At 43.9% G+C, this 23287-nt stretch overlaps 11 protein-coding genes across 11 annotated transcripts; 6 read left to right on the top strand and 5 right to left on the bottom strand.

Annotated features, from left to right (window-relative positions):
- The first annotated feature begins 2870 nt into the window (after positions 1-2870).
- On the top strand, positions 2871-4716 carry LOC108042351 (V-type proton ATPase 21 kDa proteolipid subunit). The gene is made up of 3 exons (XM_017120574.2): positions 2871-3001; positions 3061-3740; positions 4607-4716. The coding sequence occupies exon 2, from the start codon at positions 3080-3082 to the stop codon at positions 3716-3718; it is 639 nt and encodes a 212-aa protein (XP_016976063.1). The 5' UTR covers positions 2871-3001; positions 3061-3079; the 3' UTR covers positions 3719-3740; positions 4607-4716.
- A 1623-nt stretch (positions 4717-6339) lies between these two features.
- On the top strand, positions 6340-7938 carry LOC108042350 (40S ribosomal protein S5b). The gene is made up of 2 exons (XM_017120573.2): positions 6340-6947; positions 7674-7938. Exons 1-2 carry the CDS (start codon positions 6417-6419, stop codon positions 7839-7841), a joined length of 699 nt encoding a protein of 232 aa, XP_016976062.1. The 5' UTR covers positions 6340-6416; the 3' UTR covers positions 7842-7938.
- A 76-nt stretch (positions 7939-8014) lies between these two features.
- LOC108042352 (V-type proton ATPase 21 kDa proteolipid subunit) lies at positions 8015-8933 on the top strand. The gene has a single exon (XM_017120576.2). It carries the CDS (start codon positions 8307-8309, stop codon positions 8931-8933), a length of 627 nt encoding a protein of 208 aa, XP_016976065.1. The 5' UTR covers positions 8015-8306.
- Positions 8934-8951: 18 nt separating this feature from the next.
- On the bottom strand, positions 8952-9892 carry LOC108042349 (RRP15-like protein). The gene has a single exon (XM_017120572.1). It carries the CDS (start codon positions 9818-9820, stop codon positions 8990-8992), a length of 831 nt encoding a protein of 276 aa, XP_016976061.1. The 5' UTR covers positions 9821-9892; the 3' UTR covers positions 8952-8989.
- A 433-nt stretch (positions 9893-10325) lies between these two features.
- On the top strand, positions 10326-13028 carry LOC108042355 (nuclear pore complex protein Nup93-1). The gene is made up of 4 exons (XM_017120583.2): positions 10326-10592; positions 10653-10833; positions 10888-12269; positions 12333-13028. Exons 1-4 carry the CDS (start codon positions 10432-10434, stop codon positions 12997-12999), a joined length of 2391 nt encoding a protein of 796 aa, XP_016976072.1. The 5' UTR covers positions 10326-10431; the 3' UTR covers positions 13000-13028.
- Positions 13029-13036: 8 nt separating this feature from the next.
- LOC108042356 lies at positions 13037-14125 on the bottom strand. Its single transcript, XM_017120584.2, has 2 exons — positions 13638-14125; positions 13037-13575 (listed from the first exon to the last, which is right to left on the bottom strand). The coding sequence occupies exons 1-2, from the start codon at positions 13873-13875 to the stop codon at positions 13037-13039; spliced, it is 777 nt and encodes a 258-aa protein (XP_016976073.1). The 5' UTR covers positions 13876-14125.
- Positions 14126-15054: 929 nt separating this feature from the next.
- LOC108042344 (2-(3-amino-3-carboxypropyl)histidine synthase subunit 2) lies at positions 15055-16608 on the top strand. The gene is made up of 2 exons (XM_017120568.2): positions 15055-15291; positions 15344-16608. The coding sequence occupies exons 1-2, from the start codon at positions 15130-15132 to the stop codon at positions 16589-16591; spliced, it is 1410 nt and encodes a 469-aa protein (XP_016976057.1). The 5' UTR covers positions 15055-15129; the 3' UTR covers positions 16592-16608.
- A 2-nt stretch (positions 16609-16610) lies between these two features.
- On the bottom strand, positions 16611-18993 carry LOC108042343 (mitochondrial-processing peptidase subunit beta). The gene is made up of 6 exons (XM_017120567.2): positions 18826-18993; positions 18349-18555; positions 17959-18287; positions 17522-17892; positions 17371-17462; positions 16611-17049 (listed from the first exon to the last, which is right to left on the bottom strand). Exons 1-6 carry the CDS (start codon positions 18892-18894, stop codon positions 16705-16707), a joined length of 1413 nt encoding a protein of 470 aa, XP_016976056.1. The 5' UTR covers positions 18895-18993; the 3' UTR covers positions 16611-16704.
- A 103-nt stretch (positions 18994-19096) lies between these two features.
- On the top strand, positions 19097-20194 carry LOC108042347 (cyclin-C). The gene is made up of 2 exons (XM_017120571.2): positions 19097-19790; positions 19850-20194. The coding sequence occupies exons 1-2, from the start codon at positions 19203-19205 to the stop codon at positions 20063-20065; spliced, it is 804 nt and encodes a 267-aa protein (XP_016976060.1). The 5' UTR covers positions 19097-19202; the 3' UTR covers positions 20066-20194.
- A 104-nt stretch (positions 20195-20298) lies between these two features.
- LOC108042345 (GPALPP motifs-containing protein 1) lies at positions 20299-23114 on the bottom strand. Its single transcript, XM_017120569.1, has 3 exons — positions 23021-23114; positions 20659-21555; positions 20299-20602 (listed from the first exon to the last, which is right to left on the bottom strand). Exons 2-3 carry the CDS (start codon positions 21550-21552, stop codon positions 20438-20440), a joined length of 1059 nt encoding a protein of 352 aa, XP_016976058.1. The 5' UTR covers positions 21553-21555; positions 23021-23114; the 3' UTR covers positions 20299-20437.
- On the bottom strand, positions 21703-23077 carry LOC108042346 (phosphatidate cytidylyltransferase, mitochondrial). The gene has a single exon (XM_017120570.2). It carries the CDS (start codon positions 22966-22968, stop codon positions 21940-21942), a length of 1029 nt encoding a protein of 342 aa, XP_016976059.1. The 5' UTR covers positions 22969-23077; the 3' UTR covers positions 21703-21939.
- Positions 23115-23287: the final 173 nt, after the last annotated feature.

The following is a 23287-nucleotide window of genomic DNA, read 5'->3' as shown; positions in this document are numbered from 1 at the left end:
TATAGCATGTGTATTTTTACAAATTAGTAGCGATTAGTACACAAACCACAGCTATTGCTAGGTTGCTTTCCTGACTATTTTCCTGAATGACTCTCAAAATTAGCCTTCCACAAGACTCAGTGCGGCTGTCGGAACTCAGCTTTCTTTTGAAGTTCATTGTGCCCGAGGCTACTTCAGACGCTTCTGCAACAGTGGGTGCACGACTGTTGGGGTTGCTGGTTTGCATATTGTTGGATACTCATGTCTGGGGCATGCTTGAAATGCAACATTTCACCGGAAAGCAGCGGAAGGCCTTTTATATGCCCGGCCAACTTCCGGTCTATAGAAAACTAAACTCTGTTGCCACAATTCATTCTGCAGCTGTTGTTGTTGTTGTTGCCAGGTGGTGGCAGGTGAACAAAAGGTGCGCCTATGCATATGCTTTATTGTTGTGTTTTTTCCGCAGTCAAGCGGCACAAAAGTGTTGCCTTCTTGCAGGTGGAGCGACCTTAAACTTGGCAAATTACTTTACATTTTTTTTTAAATACTCTAATTTATATTTTATATTAATAGTTATCCGTTTTAAAATGTAAGAATTAAAAAACTAAGCGGGCAAGATTTGAACGGCTGTCCACAAAATATGGTTTTTACCACTTTAACCTGCAATATATAATTGTCTATCAGTTTTTGATTTTTCACTTATCAAAACATAAACATTGTTTCATTGTTAAATGTCTTCCAGTTACACGCATTTATTATAAGTTTGACTTCTATGAGGGAATTATCATAGCCAGAAATCAAGACGTTTGTTAACGTCTCACTAAAAATTGGCCAGAACCAACTGATCACAAAGCCAAGTTCCATTTAATCGGACGTAGTACTCAACACTTTGTGTTCTAGTGAATATTCACCATTTATACTTTTTTAAAAACAAAAACCTAAAGATAAGCCGCGTGCAAAAGTTAGTCAAGTAGAAGAATGACGCAGGTTAATGGACTTCTCTTGTGATATTTGACTTGACCCAGACCCATAGCAATTCTGCCTTATCCGTAGACATCTCATTTTATTTGTTCTTTATGCGCGTCGTGAATTTTTCAAGTGAAAAGTTTACATTTATTATCCTGGAGAGGAATGGGTCTTATAAAAAGGGTGGGGACCAAAAGTGGATGGGCCCAACCTGTCCTTCGAGGGACAACAAACAACACATTACGTTTAATTGAATGTTGCGGTTGTGTCGCCCGCGCCGACCCATTCTTCTTCCGTTTCTTGTAAGCCATTTTCTTCCTCAAGCCCTCTTTTTGTCGCTGGTTTTATCTGACTGACTTACACTCTAAAAAATAAATACAATAGCCTAATTCCTAAAGAAAAATATATTAAACTCTTTGTCCCACTTTGCGATATAAACGGAAAAACGGAGATTAAAAAAAATTAACCTACGTAAAAGAAAAATATCTTACAAATGTGATCTTACAAAATATGAATAGTAAAAACTTTATTTAATAATTTTTTTCCAGTGCAAACGTGTATATGACACGCGCCGCGCAAGAAAGGAACAGGAATTATAATGTAGTGTAAATATTTAATGATGATGTGGCTTTAGATTACGCCCCCGTCACGTGGTTGCTGTTAAACGTGCCCCCATCCATAGCGAAATCTTGACCTGGCCTGAGCTCCCCCGGCCAATTCAATGAGTCGGAAAAGTCGCTGCCGGCAGGACAGTTTTCCACGCGTAGGCACAATTCCTCGGGCGGTGGCCACTGAACTGCAAAAAGGCCTCCGACTGCTGATATGCATACAAAAAACAAAAGCAAATGAATAAACATTTATATGGGCAAATTTAATGAGCGTAAATAAAAATATTACTTATCTCAGCCCAAAACATTTACTACTAAAAAGAGGATAAATCTCTTCAAGCCAAAACAAAAAACAAGAAAATTACATTTGAAGAAAGGCAGCCATTTGAAGTGTCTACTGTCAATAAAAATGTATAAGAAACTATATGGCATTTGATGACTGCATAAAAAAGTTATTAACTTTTTATTGATATCAACATTTTAAAGAAATTGTCTGTTTAGAAAACTTATAAAAAGTATTTTAGTTGATCAAAAGATTTAACGAAAAATCCCAAAAGTTATAATAAACTTCGCATTTTAAACATGATTCCCAAAAATGATATGTTTGTCAAAGGTTAAAATTTCCAGTTTAAAAATGTTAATAATTTCTTATAATTCTGTTTCTATTGTAAATGCTTTTTCTAAGTCGTTTTCGAATTTTAACCGCCAAGTCCAACGAGGTTAAAATACATTCCATTTTATTGATAGTTTCCCGATACAATCGGCAAGTTATCGGTGTGCGTCTTTGCTTTAAGTCATCTGCTAGGGAAGATGTCTCGGATTTGGAGTCCATTACGTTTTTATCCAGGGTGTCATCCCAAAGAATATTTAGCTGCTAAAATAATGTCGCTATTGGGAAATTGTCGAAAACTAATAAAAACCACTTATAGGCTTACAAAAAAATCAATACAAATTTATTTTTTAATTAAAATTTAAATCATTAAATTGTTTGACAAAAAACGGAAAACATTTATTTTTCCAAGTCGATTACAACAAGAACATATTTTAAACTCTTAAGTTATTTTTAATAATTAATTAAAAATTGTATGGAAATTAAATAATAACATATTCTATAACTTAGACTTTGTTTTTAAACTTGGTTTTTTTCAGGTTATAAAATATGTTAAAATTTTCTTAAATTTTACATGTAAACAGCTAAAGTAATATTAATTATTTAAATAAATTAAAGAAACCTATAAACCTTCATTGCTTTTCTCCCATAACAGATTGATTCAGCTTGGAAATAGCCAGCTGGGCATAGCTGCGCACTGTTGTGTTATCGCACTTATCGAGTGGCGTGATTATTCGATAGCCTATGATAGAGAAAATGTACGTCATGTGATTGTGGATTCTTTTTTCGCACGGAGCAGTCACCTGTCGACAGAAAATACAATTACGCCTGCAATTCGGTGAGTGTCAGCTGGAAAAGTTGGAAATCCGGATGTGCTAACACTCCCACGATCCGCAGACAGTGAAGAAATAGCAAGATGGCGGCCCAAATACGCACCGTGGTGTCCCAAACGTTCCTGTGGCTCTTCCTCGCCGTGGCCACCATCCTGACCCTGTACTTCGTGCTGACGGGCAAGGGCGAGCGGGTGAGCGTGGGCTGGTTCCTGGCCTCCTCGAACCCGTACATGTGGGCCTGCCTTGGCATTGGGCTCTCCGTGTCACTGTCCGTCGTGGGCGCCGCCCTGGGCATCCACACTACGGGCACCAGCATCGTGGGCGGAGGCGTGAAGGCGCCCCGCATCAAGACCAAGAATCTGATTTCGGTCATCTTCTGCGAGGCGGTGGCCATCTACGGTCTGATCACCGCCATCGTGCTGTCCGGCCAGCTGGAGCAGTTCTCGATGGAGACGGCCCTGTCGCAGGCGGCCATCCAGAACACCAACTGGTTCTCCGGCTACCTCATCTTTGGCGCCGGCCTCGCCGTCGGCCTGGTCAACCTCTTCTGCGGCATCGCTGTGGGCATCGTGGGATCGGGAGCCGCCCTTTCGGACGCCGCCAATGCCGCTCTGTTCGTGAAGATCCTCATTGTGGAGATCTTCGGCTCGGCCATCGGTCTGTTCGGCCTCATCGTGGGCATCTACATGACCTCCAAGTCCAAGATGGGCGACAAGGAGTAGGCGAAGTCGCCAGCCATCCAGTGTAAGTGTGTGAATCACCATCCAACAGCGAAGGTCATGATAATAGAGCTGGCAGTAGGGCGACTGATTTCACTGGCACGCAATTAACTTATCATATTTAGGTTGCATTCTAGGACTTAGTTCTTTGCATTGCTTTTTATTTGATTACTTCTTAAATATCTCTCAATTACTGTTACTGTTTCTACCCAAAGGAAAGAAGACAAATTAATTAATAACTTCTTAATTAAAAACGAGTTTTTAGATTGATATAAAGATGAGAAAGCGTGCCTTAAAATGTAACTCAAAAAACCGTTTAATTTTATAAAATAATCAGTTTACTTATCCCTAATGGGCTGTTCTTGAGACTCTTGAAATGCACCTAAACGTAAATTCTATTTGACTTTTATTAATCCCATAATAACACAATGCAAATCAATGTTTAAATATTTTCGTATTGTTCGTAAATTTCTTAGCCAAATACAAATGGTTAAAAAAACCATACAATTGGTAGTCGAGATATCTAACACGATTTTTATTAAAACAACCATGTTTAGCAATGTGATTATTACATCTTATTTTTATAATGTGTTATCACTTACAAGATAAGATGTATAGAAGCAAAATAAGCCAATATGGTTATGGAATAAGTGCTAACTTCCCTTTTCAATGGTACTGTGTTTATAAAGTCCTCATATTATCGGATAAAATACATTTTTAAAAGCTTAAAAAAAATGTCAGTGGATAAACCCAAATAAGAATTATCAAAAGCATATACTAATAATTTATTTGATAGCGTAAGGGTTACCAAATCTACTCGTTTTATGAGACCAGCCTGGAGTGCTATGTAATATTTGAATCATCCATTAAATTATCACTTTTCTCCCGCAGCCTTCGCCCCCCATCATCCCGAAGAACAAGAATCAGTCACCAAGGCATTCCCCCATCCCGAAGCAAGCACGCGCAACACCAGTGTTTGCATATTTTTTGGAAATTACAACTCGTTATATGCAGTTACAGCTTGCAGGAGACTCCCCACAAACCGAAATACGATCAGTCGAAACGCTTTAAACTGGGACTTTAGTTACTTATTAAGTTGATAGTTGGTTAAGTTAGCAGTTGGTTTTCACGCCTCGCACACTTTGCAGTCATCAGCATCACTCAATCGATTGTGGAGTGTGCTCAGTGTGAAAACGACGGCGATTTGTTTGTATAATTATTTTGCCAAACGAAAGACAACGTGTGTGTGTGTCCGTTTATGATTTTAAGTAGTTTGTTATGTTTGTTTCTACACTGGCTCTTCAACGGCTAATTGAGAATGTATTATATTAACTACCACAAAACGAAAAACTTGTATATTTCAGGCTACTGTTCAAGGCAGAAGTTGTAGAAAGATGCACAGTCGCATTATTATTATTATAGAAAGTATTCCATATTAAAACAAATAATAAAATATATACGTTTTGTTTATCAATTAATGTGAGAAAATAACCATGATGATGGCTTATCAGAAGCACGCGCTAAATGGTTGAGTGCATTACATACATCATCCGTATATACATACATACTTATATGTGTTTTATCAATTTTAAATGAGTTTTAACAGGACGGTGAGTAACAGGCATATTCCGAACACTTATCTACAACTTTTATTTTGTCAATAATATTTATGATTTTTATAATTTTTATAAATAACTTCCAAGCAAATGCAGTTGGTTTTATTTTAATTTTGAGCAATGTCTTTCCATACTTTACAATTAATTCAGCTTTACTGTGTTGGCTGTAAGTGTGACATAACCACCCGGATAAATATAAACACTCATGGCGAGAGAAACATAAACTGCTGGTCTTATGTTGTGTCAGCAGTAAGGAAAGCTCAACTACTGCTGCATGCGTTATCCAATCGTACATATAACCCACATATGTTTATATTTTCATACATATGATGACTTTGCTTGAATAATTTCAAATCTCGCACTGAAATTTATTCGCGTTTGTCTCGCCTTACGGAAAGCAAGTGTAACTGCAAGAGTTTAAAAATTACATAGACCATATAACTAAATTTACACGATTTTTAATATAATATTTAAAATAAATTAGAGTATACGTTAATAAAGGAAATAAAAATGCACAAAAGCATATACAAATAAATAAAACAAAATTAAACTGGTGGTCTGGTGTTGTGTCAGCATTAAGGGAAATCTCAACTACTGCTGAAGACGTTATCCAATCGTAAATACATACCCACTAATGTTTATATTTACATACTTATGATGACTTGGCTTAAATCCTTTTAAATATCACACAAATATTTATTCGCGTTTGCCTCGACTTTCGGCAACCAAGTGTAACTGCACGAGTTTAAATTGACTAGGTAATAGAACTGGAATTACACGATATATTAAATTATCTTTAAAATAAATTAAAGTAGCAAAGCACATAAAAATACACAAAAACATTTAAAAATAAATAGAATTGAATTACAGGCTAGGTTAAACAATAAATAGTAAAAGAGAGCTTTTAATTTGAACTACCGCGCAAAAATCGCTAAGGAGTTGGCAGCCCGGCGCCACAGAGTTGCATTTGGCGGCCATTTTAAAAGTGACGTTCTCCATTTTCTTTCGCATCCTCTTTCTTTTGGCGAAAAACGCTGCCCAAGTCGCACGCTTTTTGAGTTCCAGCTTGATTTTAGTGGTCCAACATGTCCGAGGAGGTGGTGGAGTCCAACAACCAAGAGGCGGGTCAGCTCCCGCCTCCGCCGCAGGACGAGGAGATCTGGGAGGAAGAGGGCGCGACCACGATGGCCGCCCAGCAGGCCACCGAGTGGCCGGAAATCAAGCTATTTGGCCGCTGGGCCTGCGACGACATCTCGATCAGCGACATCTCGCTGCAGGACTACATCGCCGTGAAGGAGAAGTTCGCCCGCTACCTGCCGCACTCGGCAGGTCGCTACGCGGCCAAGCGGTTCCGGAAGGCCCAGTGTCCCATCGTGGAGCGCCTCACCAGTGGTCTGATGATGAAGGGCCGCAGCAACGGCAAGAAGCTCCTCGCCTGCCGCATCGTCAAGCACGCCTTCGAGATCATCCACCTGCTGACCTCGGAGAACCCGCTCCAGGTCACGGTCAACGCCATAGTCAACTCCGGTCCGCGGGAGGACTCTACGCGTATCGGACGCGCCGGCACCGTGCGCCGACAGGCCGTCGATGTGTCGCCCTTGAGGCGCGTGAATCAGGTGAATATATATATTCATATCCATATGGGATCAAAACAAGTGAGAAGGTTAACACCTTTCAGTAGTCATAGATCCAACAAGTACATCTGGAGTGTACCAGTGCTCTCTTCCAAGCCAATTAAGAGTCAATGATTGGAGCTTGTATTTAAAAAAATATACAACTTTATATAGTTCCTCACGATTCTACAACAATTTATTAATATACATACATTGATTTGTATGTAATTAAGCTTTAAAAAGCACCGTTTATGCAATTGTAAAGAACCACAATTTTCATCCACAAAGTGGATATATATATTTATTGGAGATTAATGTTTTCTTTGAAATGATAACATTAATAACTTCTAACACAAGCTATTTTAAATAGCTATTAAAGTTAAAAACATTCAAAAACCAATGTGATGCCAATGAAAAATATGTTTTTGTATCTCCCCAAAATTTCACCGAAATATATTTTTGGAATAGAATTTGGAGATCAGAATAAAACTACCTTAATAAGTTTGGAAGGTTTTATTATAGTCCATTTATACTACGAGTTGGATAGTAAAGATATTATTTATACCTATATTTGTAATAAAAACATATACAATATATTGTTTTGAGCTTATTTTTTGCAACAATACTTTAAACTTTTTAATATAATTATTTGACATACATTTGCCAATCAGTAATTTCACCAATGCAAAAGGTATTTATTAAAAATGTTATGATACTCTTCAATTACAGGCAATTTGGCTAATTTGCACTGGAGCACGTGAGGCGGCTTTCCGTAATATCAAAACTGTGGCCGAGTGTCTGGCCGATGAGCTGATTAACGCTGCCAAGGGATCTTCCAATTCGTATGCCATTAAAAAGAAGGATGAACTGGAGCGAGTGGCCAAATCAAATCGTTAGACTGCGATTATTTCATTACTTTCACGAATTGATGCACACATACATAAGTTCTTATGTAATCATTTCATCTTCTAACTAAATACAGAGATGTATTTTATAAGATTGGTTTTATTGAGCCCAAGGGATGGAAGAGATCAAATACTTAACAAATAATTATACGAACAGAAAAGTTAATTCCTGTTTGGGGGAGTTAAAAGATATAACTTTAAGTATGAACATTTTTAAAGCGGATTACTTCGAATATGTCAACAAGTTTCAAATCAATTTTTAAGGAATTAGTAGGGCCAAGCCATTTTTTAAAAACTGAATAACAATACTTGATTTGAAAAACTAACTTTTAATGGTAAATGGTAATGTTTTAAAGTTTTAATCAAGCAATCGAATAGGCTTTGACTAGCTGAATCATCAGAAAAATAAGTTGCTTTCGAGTCTAAGAACGTTTCGCACTAAAAAATAGTTGGAATAATGAATTTCGGAATCTTTTTCGTGCTGTTCGTGCTTTGTGCCGCCACACTTGCTGTGGGTGGCATAGTCCTGGCCAACGTGATGACCGGAACGGGTGAGCGAATGGGTCTCGGCTGGGCTCTGTACACCTCGAATCCCTTCCTGTGGTCAGGCTTGGGAATCTTCCTCGCCTGCGCCCTGTCTGTTCTGGGCGCTGCCATGGGGATTTACATGATTGGGTGCAGCGTGGCTGGTGGCGGAGTGCGATCCCCCCGCATCAAAACCAAGAATCTGATCTCGGTCATCTTCTGCGAGGCGGTGGCCATCTACGGCCTCATCACGGCCATCCTGCTCTCCGGCTCCGTTCAGCGGTTCAGCAGCGAACGACTGATCACCGACCGGACGGTGATTTCGACCAACATGTTCACGGGATTCGCTGTTTTTGGCGCAGGTCTTTGCGCGGGACTGGTGAACGTGACCTGTGGCGTGGCAGTGGGCGTTGTGGGTTCCGGCGCTGCCCTGGCGGATGCGGCCAACTCGGCGCTCTTTGTCAAGATCCTCATCGTGGAAATCTTTGGCTCGGCCATCGGCCTGTTTGGCCTGATCGTGGCCATCTACATGACCTCGAAGGCAGAGATGATTAACTAGTCCATTACAATAAAGGTCTTAAAATTGAATAGCTAACATTTATTCGGTAACTAAAGCTAATCCTCCCCATCATCATCGTCACTGTCATCTGCTTCATCATTGTTGCCCTCCTCGTCGTCGTCGTCTTCCTCGTCCCAGTGCTTGATTTTCTTGTTGGTCATGAAGTCCTCGCGCAGCACACTCCACTCAGACTTCTTTTTGCCGCTGGATCCCTCATCCTCGTCGTCATCATCATCCGTTTCTTGTTCCTCTTTCTTTACTGCATTGTCTATGGCTGTGGATTTCGCCCGCTTGCCGCTCATCAGAACATCTAGAAACTTGCGCTTGTTAATGTTGTTGAGCACTGCATCCTGCCGGCTGTCCAGGGGACCCGCATCCTCCAACTGCTGCTCCAGATCCTTCTGCTGGATGCGCACGGCGTTGAAGAACTGCACCACTCCGCGGGTGGCCACTTTGCGGAGCGTTCGCTCGCGTTCTAGGTCCCGGAAACTAGGCTTCACTCGCAGCTGGAGGGGCACGTTCTTGCGCTGCTGTTTGGTCAGAGTGGCATCTAGAGCAGAGGCCTCTGGCTTCTCATCCTCGTCGTCATCGTCCTCCTCCTGAACCTCTGTTTTTTCGATTTCAAAGTCAAATCCCGGCTTCTTTGCAGCCGCGGATTTCTGGAATCGCACTGCTGCCTGGCTGTTTTTGGCACGAGCTAACACGGTCTTGTTTTGGGTCTCTGGTTTGGTGGTCTTCAGGACCTTCAGGATGGAATCCGCCCAGCCGGCGTTGCCTTCTGCCTCGCTGCCAGAATTCTGACTACCCTCGGAATCGGATTCTTCCGGGGAACTGTCGGCGGCCGGAGCAGACTTATTTTTCGGACGCTTTTCTGTCAACAAAGCCATTTTATGCGAGCAAACAAGTGGATCCAACTATAAAAACAAATCGCGCACGTTTTTAGAGATGGAAAAGTGAACCACATACCAGGGCAACTATCGATAACAAAAATTAGTGGCGTGGGATAGTAAATAGGAAAATATTAAATAACACTGAGCAACATATTTTTTAAGACCAAATTTATAAATATTCTATATGTAGTGTTATTGAATAGGTCAATACCAAAACCAAATGTTCTATTAAAGTTAAAAAAAAATTAACTTAATATTTATGTAACTATTTTTTTCGTGACTGAAATAAGAAATATATGCCTTGCAAAAATGTTATTACAAGGCTCGCTTGAAATGGTAAAAAACTATTTGACATTATTACAAAATCATAATTTTCTTTCTATTTTAGATACAATTTTGAATGTTTTTAATATATACTGCTTGTAAATATATTTAATTCACTTCAACAGTAGCTGGCAGCATACTACATATTTGTTCAGAGAGAACACTGTACTTCCATGAAGCTCGATAGTGCGATCTCTAATTTAGTTGTGGCGCAAATATCTAACAACACTTTATGTTCGACGCCGGCTATCTTTGTATACATTATTACTTATTTATCTGTAAAAATGGACCTAAACACCCTGCTGCAGCGAGCCCAGAACCTAACCAATGAGGCGAAAGCGGAGTGCGAGCTGCCCGCCGTGGAGCGGACGCTTCAGCAGGTCCTGCAGGCCACTACGGAGCTCCACTCCCGGGTCACCCAAACCGGCGGCAAGGAGATCCAAGCGTGAGTAAACGAGTCCCAACTAAACTGAGTCCAGAGCGTAAGACATGACATCTTCACTAGGCACATACTGCTGGGATCCAAGGGCGTGGACCTGCCCAAACTGAACCAGAAACTGGAGGCACTGAGTGCCCGAAAAACTTTCGAGCCACTGGACGTAAAGGCGGACACGGATGTGCGGACATTTCTGAAGAACGAGCGCGAAAACGCAATCCTCTCTGTGATCGAGGACACCAACAAGAACGTGAGTAAGCATTTGGCAGGCTAAACCATCGCTGACATCTCCCTGAATCCCCAGATCAGCGATTCAGTGAGCAAACAAAAGTGGGCCAGCATGAACAGCGCCTGGAACCAGGAGAAGGCCCGCCTACTGGACGCCCTGATAGCGCCCTCTCAGAACTTTATCGACCTGCAGCGTCTGCCCGAACCCACCATCCTCAATCCGCACTGCCAGCCGCGTTCCTGCCTTGATCATCTAGAACTGGTTTATGCCCAGGAACTGCGCAATTATAACGAACTGCTGCTGAAGGGTAGCAACCGGCCCAACCTCGTGCAGAAGTTTGCTCAGTTGTCCCACAGCTTCGGTGACTGCCGGCTGTTGGACATGTGGACCCTGCTGGCCTGCGTCACCCAAATAAGCGAGCCTCTGCACTGCGATCCCATCAAGAGCAGGCAGCAGCGGCCGGAGTTTGTTAGCCACGCAAAATCCTACCTAGAGCGGCGCTACCGGGTGTTCATGAGTTCCCAGGTGAGCGGCTCCTATGCCAGCAATAGTTATCAATTGGTCCTGGCCTACGTGAGCCACCGCTTCAGTGCCCAGCAGACCATCGGACTGGTGGACACGGTAGGCGAAAGACCGTTGTGGCCCCTGGTCTACTACGGATTGCGCTGTGGATCGACTGAGACGGCGGTTGAGTTCCTGCGCGAAGCGGGCAGTAGCCACGAGGAGTTTGCACAACTGGTGGCAGATCGAAATGCGGGCGACACAAATTCCCGGATCGAAAACCAACTGAGGCTGCAGTATGCCAACAAAATACGCAACTCCACGGATGCCTACAAGAAGGCCGTTTATTGCATCCTTCTGGGCTGCGATGTCAATGAGGTTCATGGAGAGGTGGCCAAGACCATTGACGACTTTTTGTGGATTCGGCTGGCTATGTTGCAGCCCGGCGACGCCGCCAACTTTGGAAAGTTGCAGTCGCTGATTCTGGAGAAATACGGCGAGAAATATTTTAATGCCGGCCAGCAGCCGCATCTGTACTTCGAAACACTGGCACTTACTGGACAGTTTGAAGCCGCCATTGAGCTCCTCTACCGCCGGGATGACACCCGCGTCCATGCCGTGCACATGGCCATAGCACTTCACGAGATGGGTCTTCTGGGTGGGGCACGCAGTGTGTCCCAGCCCCTGTTATCGATTGACATCAAGGATCCGCAGCCGTTGCGACGCCTCAACCTAACCCGCTTAATTCGGCAGTATGTGCAGAGATTCGAGCGCACGGACACCTCGGAGGCTTTGCATTACTACTACACGCTGCGCTGCCTAAAAGATCCCAAGGGCAGGAACATGTTCATGGCGTGCGTCTGCAATGTGGTGGTGGACAGTGGAGTTTTTGATACGACCATATTTGATCTGATATTCGGCCAGCGACAGGCGAGTGACCAAGACGAGGTTAACAGGTGAGGAGGCAGTTTTATTTTCGTTTGAATCAGTCATAAATTTAAAGTCTATCATACTTTCAGTGGCCTTTTCCGCCAGTTCGACTGTTCAGAGTTTAACACGAGCACCATGGCAGCTCTGGTGGCTGACGAACTGGCTTCTCTGGGCAACTTTGAGATCTCAGCACGACTCTACGAAATGGCCGGCAAATATAACCTGGCTCTGAAGCACATCTGCATTCTGCTGGCCCAAGTGGTGCATCTGCCCACGCTCGGTGGATCGTTAAGGGAGCGCCTCGGCCAGGAGGCCCAGAGACTCACTCAACTGTTGGCCAACGACAGCATCGAGGTGGAGCCCAAAATGAAGAGCAGCTTTGTATTACTGCAGGATCTGCTTACCTTCTTCAATTTCTATCACGACGGGAATCTAAGTGCCGCTTTGGAGCAGCTTCGACGGACCCAGTTGATGCCCAACACGACGAACGATGTGGATGTGTGTTTGACCAATGTGAAGCGACTCAGTGGCGAGGTGATCAAGGTGCTGCCCGACGTTATTGTGGCCGCCATGGACATCGCCCAGCGGCAGTATAAGCAGCTGAAAACGGGTGTGGGGAGCTCGATGGAACAGATCGAAATGCAGCAGCTCCGGCAGCGGGCCAAAGCCCTGTCCAACATGGCCGCCACCATGCCATATCGCCTGCCCAACGACACCAACAGGCGGTTGATTCAACTTGAGCTGGTGATGCACTAGAATAAATTTTCTTTAAGGTATGAAGGCAGGATGGTATCTATTTCATTAGCATGAAAATGTACTCTTCCTCCTCGTCGCTGTCCGTATTGGTATGTGGCCTTTCCTCAAGCTGCTCAATTCTCTGGAGGGCCGCTGATAGCTGCTGCTTAAGATTCAGGCAATTAGAGCAGGATTCATGTGGAATACTCTCCTTGCAGCTCTCCTCGTCGATGCCCGAATCATCGCTCTTGGAACACACTTTCGTCCGCTTGGAATGCAACCTCTCACTTTTAAGTCCCTTTCCCAGGGGATCTTCACCTTCTAAACCCAAATAAAGTTCTGGAACCGCGTCTCTTCTGAGGTTTCCATAGCTGTTGGGTAGAAAACTGCGACGGAAGTGCCTGCCGCAGATGAAAAGCCACTTATTGTCCATCTTAAGGCGGCATATATCCATCCACTTCTTTCGCAGCTCAGGATCCGTGGGAAAGAAGTGCAATCTTTCTGGAGGAGATTGTGAGGGGCAATTTCTGACGCTACATTTGCGGGTAAGGGGTTTTTTCCTCGGTTTACTGATCTGGTGCAGTACCTCTTTTTCACCTTAAACGGTAGGGAAAATTTGTTTAAAAAGCTACTTAAGGGCATTCCCTTGATTCACCTACCCAAATAAAGCGTAGGAAGTGCCCAGGAAAACACTTTTGTCTTGCCAAAACACTGTGCTTCAAAGTGACGCCTACACACCCGACTATTGAACAAGTTAAGGTCTTTCAAACGGCCGATGTTTTCCATCCACTTTTGCCTGATAACTGGATTTATGGGAAACTTGAACATGGATCTACTATCCTGCTGTCCACTCTCATAACAATTGCTAACGATGCAGCGAAGATTTCGGTTTTTCATATTTTTCGGCAATGCTCTATTTAGGTGAAATGATGGTGAGTGAAATGGAGAAAGCAACAAGTGTTGGTAGGCGTTTCAAAACGTAAATTTGGGTCAAGATCAGACTGATCATATGGGCTGGAGGCAGAACAGAAGATAGCTTCAACAACCCAGAGTAAAAATAATTAAATTAAATGTATATGAGTGCCATTTAAGGTTTTTAGCTATCGTTGTTCAAATTTTATGTTGAGGCTCAACAGAAAATTATTCAAACAAGCAAATGCAATTGATGGTCCCACTGCTAAAAAGGTTTGAGCCTTCGATAAGTTTGGGCGCGATTAAATTTAACATGAAAGGAAATTTGTAATGCCTATAATTAAAATATAATTATAAAATAAATCAATTGCTATAAAGATAATACAAAAAAACAACAATAGTACAATAAAAAAATAGTACAACAAAACAAAACAAAGGTAATTTCTTCGAATGTTAAATTCTGATAATCAATAAAAAACCAAGCTTCCATTAAAAATAAATAATTTGTAAGATAAAAAAAAGGGTATTTTTGTGATCCCCCTTCAAAAATACAGACAATATTGGTGAAAAATCGAACATTGAAGACGAGATATACTGTTAAGTTTTTTTATAAACAATAAAAATCATTATTTTTGTGATTTTTTTTTGCTCAAAAATAAGGAGAAAGTTATTGGGATTTCAAAAATTGAAAATCTAGTTTTGTTAATCGCTTGTATCTCATTTAGATTCTTGTCAGTAATCAATTGCGACCATCCGTTTTTGTTCTTCATCTACGGTCAGAAAGTCAAAACTATCCTGCTCGCTGGCGTCTACAGCGAAGCCAAGAATATGGGGCAGTAGAATTGATTAGGAATTTTTTGGAATTATAATTAATTAAAGAATAATTATTCTTTAATTAAAGAATAATTATAATTAAAGTATTTGATTTAAATTAGCATCCGCCATTCGTTAGAACGTTTTATCATATTCGTTTATGAAATATTTCGCCTTTGCTATAATAAATAGGAACGATTGGAAAATCGACTTAGCCTCACTGTTTTCAAGCATTGAAATAGAAATGTAGGATATTTAATTTTTGCAAGGGTATATAAGCGTCGGTTTGTGGAAAACACTGTGTTCCTCATTCCTCGTTTCATCTTTGACGATAAGCTCGTTAGTCGACGCTATCTTAACATTGTTTATTTTATTGCATCTTGTGGACTGGTCAAGATTGTTATCTTTGTTAAAAATTGCATAAAAATGAGTTCATCCGAAACAACTGCATCGGCTTTCTCCAGCTCGGACACGGCCGCCCTGGAGCGGCAAACGGAGACGGAGCAGCCGGTGACCTTCGAACAGATATGGAACGACAATCACCAGAAAATGAGTGGCGAATGGGTTCGACAAAATGGTTACAAAAGGGTGTGTATATCGGCTCTACTATGGAACTTTGCTCTGACAACTGTCCTTTTAGGTTTGCCTACAATTCCCGGATGACTATCTGCCCCACAGTAATGCCATTAGTGTGTGCCTCAGGGAGCTGCTTGGGCCGGAGGAGGTGAAGGTCTTTATCCTGGCGGACACCACATACGGAAGCTGCTGCGTGGACGAGATCGCCGCTGCCCATGTGGATGCAGACAGTGTGATTCACTTCGGAAATGCCTGTCGCAGCAGGGCCACCCGCTTGCCCGTACTATATCTTTACCCAGAGTTGCCACTAGATTTGGATCTACTCCTGGGCAAACTGCAAAGTCTGCGTTTGGAGTGCACAGATCGACAGGTGTGCATTTATCTTGATATTGGCTACCAACATCTCTACGGGGAACAGCTACAAAAGCAGCTAGTTGAGGCACTGCAGCCCAAAGATCTTATCCTAGAGGTATTCCCTCCCATTGAGGGTGATTTAAAGGCCTCCAAGGAAAGTTCCGGCCTAGAGCGGATTTGCATTTTCATCGGTGCCGATAATCAGCGGTTCGCCAATCTTTCCTTGACTGCTCCAGCGGCCGTCCAATGGCATATCTATGACGGTGCCTCTGCCAGTTTCACCGCCAAGAATCCCCTCACAGCTCAGTTCATCCGGCGTCGTTATTTCCACATCGAAAAATGCAAGGACGCACAAACACTAGGCCTTATTGTCGCCACTCTTTCGGCTGAGGGTTACCTCGATGTGGTGGCCCGCCTACAAACCATGGCCAAGGGCAGAGGCATTAAGACGCAACTTATTTCCGTGGGCAGGATTAATCCCGCCAAGCTGGCAAACTTCCTGGAAATAGATTGCTTTGTCCTGATCGGTTGCCCCTTCAACAATATGTACGACTCCAAGGAGTACTATAAGCCCATTGTTTCCGTCTTCGAAGCAGAGATGGCCTTGAATCCTGCTTGGCACATGCGATATCCTGAAGCCTACGTCATGGACTTCAAACAACTTCTGCCGGCAGGACGCAGCTTCCTACCCTTTGATGTGGGAGCCATACCAGAGCACGATGTCAGCTTGGTTAGTGGAAGGCTAAGGGGAGTGGTTAACGATTCCCTGGAAACGGCAGGAGATTCCGCTTCACTAGCCTTAGCCACGCAAGCGAAAATGTCACTAATGACCACAGACACAGGACTCTCCTTCGAGGACCGCACATGGCAGGGATTAGATCCTGCCCTGGGCCAGACGGAGCCCGCTCAGCTGAAACAGGGTCTTAGTGGCATTCCCATTAACTACACACATCAATAAAGGGCCAGAACAACTTATATAACTTTTGGTATTATCGGTTTACTGATCCTCTGCGGGCGAAATTTTCTTTTGAATTAAACTACAATGTCCAACAAGAGTGGGGGTGGAACTTCCTAGACCCTCAGCCAGTACATGGAGGAGCGGATTCTGTTGTAGTCGGGCAGGTTCTCAACGGGACCCACGGCGGCGACGGCCGGGCACCGGTCGTAGATGTACTTCATGGCCACGTCGCGCACGTTGCCAACGCTCACGGCATCGATGCGCTGCTCCAGCTCGTGCAGAGGGATGCGACGGTTGTAGCACAGGATCTGGCGACCAATGTCCTCGCAGATGGGCGTGGTGCCGTCCAGCTGCAGCAGCATGTTGGTCTTCAGCAGGTTCTTGGCGCGCTCAACCTCGGCCTCTGTGACCATCGTGCACAAGCGCATCCACTCGGTCTGCACGTTGAAGAGCATATCCTGCGGGGGAAAGAGAAGTTTTAGTCAGATTCGATATGTAGTATCAATAATTTAATCAATTACAAATTAGTTATAATTCAGTTTTTAATGTCGAAGGTTTTCCCCAGTTCTTTGCTTACATTTTATGTAGAAAAAAAGTAGGAATTGATGTTTTGAATTACTTATCACTTTTCAAACGAACCCGCGAAACATTATGTTTTGCAGTTAGGCTTAAGTGAAATTGCTAATTAAATTTGCCATTATAACTAAATTGCTATTAAAGACATATGATTTAATTCACTTTTCTATATAAATACCTAATTTTTAGAATTTATTACTCACCTCACACTGCAGAGGATCGCATACGAAGTAAATGCCCCAGAGACCGGTGTCCTTGTAGCAGGTGTTGAACGACTGGAAGCTGTGGCAGAGGTCTGCAGGGGAATAATAACCATGAATTAACATATCCTTATGGTTCCAGAGGCTTACTTACTGTCCTCAGCGCTGGCACGGGCCAGATTGGAGGCGTTGTTGGCGCCACCACCCTGGGAACGATCCCAGGCACCGACCAGAGTGTTGGCCACCATCAGGGGGATGTTGTCCTGGTCGGTCCAGCCACATCCTTCGACGGCGATGGCCACATGGGCCAGGGGCAGGGAGTCGTCGCGCACGCGCACTTCGGAGCCGGTGAAGCGGCAGGGAGTCACCTCCGGTGGCAGCACACTGGCCTCGAGGCCACCCAGGCTACCGCAGGCCAGTTTGACCAGATCATCATGCTTGACGCCGCCAGCGGCGGCCAGAACGATGCGCGAAGCCTTGTAGTGGGTCTGGATGTAGTCGGTCAGGTCGGATTTTCCAATGGACCTACAAAAATGCAAAATATTTATAATTTCAGAATGGATATTTAAAATGGTCAATTAAAGCACGCACTGAATGTTCTTGGTAGGTCCCAGGATGGTCTGGCCCAAGGGAGTGCCCTGGTAGGCAGTGGCGTGCAAGTGATCGAAGACCACCTCCTGCAGGTTGCTCTCCACTTCCTGCATTTCGCGCAGAATCACAGATCGCTCGCGTGCAATCTCGGACTCGCCCAGCTTGGAGTTCTGGATGATGTCGGCCAAGATTTCGACGGCCTTGGGCACATCCTTGGACAAGCACTTCGCGTAGAAGACGGTCTGCTCCCGGGAGGTGTAGGCGTTCAAGTGGGCGCCCAAGTTCTCCACTTCAAGCTCCAGATCCGTCTGCGAGCGCTTTGCAGTGCCCTAACAAAAGGGAGGAAAAAAGGTGTTATACGGTTTCTAAGTGGCAAACTGGTGATCATACCTTGAAGGCCATGTGCTCCAGGAAGTGGGCCACTCCGTTGTTCTTCTCGTTCTCTGAACGCGAGCCCGCATCGATCCAAAGTCCCACGGTGGCGGTGGAGGCGCCGGAATCCTCACTGGCCACACGGAGACCATTGTCCAGCTTGGTCACCTGGGTGGCGGGGATGTTCAGCAGGGTCTTCTGCAGCGTGGCAGCCGACTTGTAGCGCTGTAAGTTCGGGAAAATCGGAAAAATGTAGCAAAAAGTTAAGTAAAACACGAACATAACCTCAAAGTGCTTGTAAGGGATTTTCTAAACCAATATCGTTACTTTACTCGGCAGAACTACTTTCTGGATTATAAAGGCATAGCCAAAATATGTTTATTTATGCTTATAAGTAGAGATATTAGCCAATAACACAGTGAGAAACACAATAATTTACAATTACGTAATTTAAATCCTGGGGAGCGTAATCATTGGATGGTTGCCTGGACTTACCTTGATCATGTCAACGCCCCGGATGAAGGTGCGCATATTCTGCGTGACGCCAAGAACTCGCAACGCCATCGTTCAGTTAAATCGTTCAATAGCCTATTAACTAAAAAATTATTAAGACTTGTTCGTCTCAGCGCCGCGGATGAAAAATTCACACTCACACACACCTATGCACTGCACTACGTTAAGTCGGCTGCGGCCAAACAGCTGTTAGCTGTTAGTGAAAAAAAAATCCTAAGGTGTGCACACACTGTCTTCAAAGCAACAACTTTTTTTTCTGGATTGGTTTAGTTTGGCTTTGTGACGATATAAACATTTAATTTAGATAGCTAACATAAAAGTTTTGGCCGGCATTTGAAGCTTGGCCTACTCTTTACCAAATGGCCGGCAATTTCTGGCAGAGCTCGCACTCGCAGCAGTGGATTCTGGACAAACAGGATTTGCTGCGGGAGCGTCAGCATGATTTGTTGGCTCTAAACGAGGATGAATACCAAAAAGTGTTTATTTTCTTTGCCAACGTAATCCAGGTGCTGGGAGAGCAGCTTAAACTAAGGCAACAAGTCATTGCCACAGCCACAGTGTATTTTAAGCGATTCTACGCGAGGAACTCACTGAAAAACATCGATCCTTTGCTGCTGGCACCCACCTGCATCCTGCTGGCCTCCAAAGTGGAGGAGTTTGGGGTCATATCCAATTCCCGACTGATTTCGATCTGCCAGTCGGCCATCAAGACCAAGTTCAGCTATGCATACGCCCAGGAGTTCCCTTACCGCACGAATCACATCTTGGAGTGCGAGTTTTACCTGCTGGAAAATCTGGATTGTTGCTTGATTGTCTACCAGCCGTACAGACCGCTCCTGCAATTGGTCCAGGATATGGGCCAGGAGGACCAGTTGCTCACTCTGAGCTGGCGCATTGTCAACGATTCCCTGCGCACCGATGTCTGCCTGCTATATCCTCCCTATCAGGTGCGTGATCATGTCCAGCTTCCTGGATCTTCCCCTCTCACAATACCCTTTTTTTTTAGATCGCCATTGCCTGCCTGCAAATCGCCTGCGTTATCCTGCAAAAGGACGCCACGAAACAGTGGTTCGCCGAACTGAATGTGGATCTGGATAAGGTCCAGGAGATAGTGCGCGCCATTGTCAATCTGTACGAGCTGTGGAAGGACTGGAAGGAGAAGGACGAGATACAGATGCTGCTGTCGAAGATCCCTAAGCCGAAACCACCGCCACAGCGCTGAAAATGCCTCATTCTTTTGTATTTAGCTTGTATTGCCTACTTAGGTGTATGTCCTCATCTTAATAATTTATGTCGATTAAATTGAGGTTTAAGCAATGAAACTATGCAACTAAATCTCTAAAAATACAAATCCGATCTGTTTTTATATAAGGATTTTCTTATTTTATTGTTTGTGGCTGTTCATTTTTATTTCTGCGATTATTTCCGTTGATTAGGAATGCAATATAATTCTATTTGCAGGAATTTTGCCTGCTTTGAGTTGATTGATTTTCTCTTAACAAAGTTAAAAATCATTTATTTTGTATTTTCTATATTACATTTCTAAATAAAAATCTTGTACATCTCTCGAACATTTTTTAATTAGAATGACGCTTTACAGATACTTGGCTTGACCTCTGGAGAACTTGGTGTTAAGTATCTTGGCCTTGTCAACGATCTGTTTAGTTTGATTCTTGTCGATTTTGTTGAGTTTTAAATCCACATCCCTGCTAAAGGGTCTGCGTTCTGGCTTTGAACCCGAGGCAGCCAGTTCCTTTTCCTAAAATTAATAAATTATAAAACAATACAAATTTTTGGTTTTAATTTCATTTTTACCTTTTCTCTTTGTTCCTTTCTTAACTTTTTTTGATGCAACTCGACAAGGGACTCATCCCGCTTGTGCTTCTTTTTGTGCTTTTTGGCCATACCTTCCTGTTCGTCATCGCGCTGCTGTTCGTACTTGACCTGGGCCATCTGCTCTAGTTCCTTGGAGCTGAAGGATTTAGGGCCCGACGCAGCAGCAGCCGCTTCACTCTGAGGTGTCTTCGTCCAGGAGGATCGATCACTGAAATCTGGTCGCTCTTTTCCCTGGTAAAAAGTGCGCTTCATGTTGCTCAGGGCGGCAAGACCGCTTTTTAGGCCAACATCTGGCAGCTCAAGCATCCACTCTTCACGTACGTCCTGGTCTGTTGATGTACCCAATCCTCCTCCCTCCAGAGCCGCCAGTTTCAGGGCTAGAGCACGTTCCTCCAGTGCGACTTGGCTTGCGTTTGGTAGCGGGCCAAAGGTGCCAGCTAGATCATCATCATCATCGTTATCATCAGCTTCGCCATTTGCCATAGGAGCCTTTTCCTGGGCAACATTGCTGGGTAGGATTGGTCCTATCATGGCCTGTGGTTTGGATTCCAGTTGCTTCTCCGCTGGGATTTCCGATTGACTGGACTTCCTCAAATGCGGCGGCAGGGCAGGACCGAAGGCATCTTGACTATTTGACTCTATCTCTGGTGGTGAAACATTCACCAATACAGTAGGTTTTGTATATGTCACTTGCTGCTCCTCCCCATGCCTGCTGCGCTTTTTTTCCTTGTGGCGTCGCTTCTCCTTTTTATGTTTCTTGGACTTCTTCTTTTTAGACTTGTCCACATCTTTGCTGTGCTTCTTGTACTTCCGTTTCCGATGTCTTTCGTCGCCTGAGGAGCTGCTGTCACTACTACTGTCGTCGCTGGACATGATCTGTAAAGAAAAGTAAATAATAGGAATTACACAAGCCGTTAAAGAACTGATCAGAAAGTCTTTCGATTTAATTAGGATTCGAATAGCCTTTCTTGATTCCGGGTTTCTCAACGTTTTCCTTAAAAAAAAAGAGGATAAGGTACAAAATGCAGATTCCATCTAAGCCTTTACTTGTATTCTCTGTTAGTAAAATAATCTAGAACACTAATCTTATTGCTTGACCTAGTTTCTCTCTGAGATCCCCAAAAAAACTCATTTCTTTGACTTGGGCTTTACATATATTGCAGTTAACAACTTTAAAGCTTAAAATTATATAACGAAATGCAGCTGTTGGGACAACTTAGTCGGTAAATTGGCAGCCAGGGGATTATCCCAAAAATAAACCTAAACAGCGAATGTTTTCTGGGCTTTGCGGTAGCTGTAGACCAGGGACTTGAGAACGCCCGCACTGGCGATGTTTTTGATCGATTGTGTGACGCTGCTGCGCCAAACGATGTCGTTGACGGATGCCTGCAGCACCTCCGGAAGTTGAGAAGCCACGGAAAGGTGATCCACCACCTCGGCGTAATCGCCCCGACAGGCAGCATTCCGCTTTAGGCGTTTCCTCAGCTCCACGGGCAACTTTTGCAGGTGTTGGGCGGCGGCTGTCGAGGATTTATCCTGCTCGAAGAGTATGGTTGCCTTCCCGCTTCCTGGCTCCTGACCGTTCATATTGACAGCCACAAACTTGGAGAGTTGCGCCAATGAAGGTTGGTACAAGGCAAAGAAATCCTTGATTTGCGGATTAACTATATTATGCACCTTCTGCTTGTTTTCCCCGAAAATCATGCGGAAATCTCCTTTGTAACTCAGTCCAGCGATGGTGTGAAACAGACTGTAGGCGGTGAACTTTTCCGGTAATAGTAGCAGAGCAACTTGCAGAGCAGACAAAAGGTTGCTGTCGAGTGCAGCTTTAAGAGAAGGATTATCTGAGGGATTCACTAGATCCGTTACGGGCTTATGGAGCCTCCCAGCCAGATATAGATGCCGCCAGTCAAGTAGATCGTCCAACAGCTGTTCCTGCGACACGACACCGTACTTTATGGTAAGACCCACATCCGCCAGTGGAATCAAAGTATTGCAATAGACGCCAGCACCCAAACGCTCCTGGTAGTTGGCAACAAAGCGCGGTCCCAGATGTCCAAGAGCAGAATAATGTGCTGGATGGCGATGCAGGTTCTCCGCGTGGAATCCCTGAGCATCCCGCACGCAGAAAACCAGATCTACAACGCTTCCCGGCGCCGGTCGCTGACCATTTCCATTGCCAAGTTTTTCATAGCCTTCCTGTTGTTTGACGCCGGATCCATAGGCGAACATGTAGCTGACGCTGCCTAGCGGAAATCGTGCCACCGTGCGTCTGTACAGATCGAGCATCTTGGGAGCGGGTATTTCCCTAAAGTAGACTTAACTTAGGCTCAATAATTACTTTTTTAGCACGTAACTCCGTTTCTTCTTTCTGGAGTCGCTGCTTCTTCTTTAAATTAGTTGCCTTTTGCCGGCGACCGGAGGTGTGGACACACTGATAATCAGATGGCGGTCAGATCAACAATATTATGGCCTTTCTTAAACATTTTAGTCGGGGGATCACAAAAAAATAAATTAAGCTTTGTTTAGTTTTTTATACCAGTCGAAACTTAAAGATTAATAATAAATTAACATTTAATATTCTGTTTTAAAATTTGGCTCCCTTTTA

Source organism: Drosophila rhopaloa, unplaced genomic scaffold (assembly GCF_018152115.1).
Source record: "Drosophila rhopaloa isolate 14029-0021.01 unplaced genomic scaffold, ASM1815211v1 contig_178, whole genome shotgun sequence".
Classification (NCBI taxonomy): Eukaryota; Metazoa; Arthropoda; class Insecta; order Diptera; family Drosophilidae; genus Drosophila; species Drosophila rhopaloa.
Note: the sequence above shows the minus strand (reverse complement) of the source record. Positions and strands in the feature narration are given on the sequence as shown.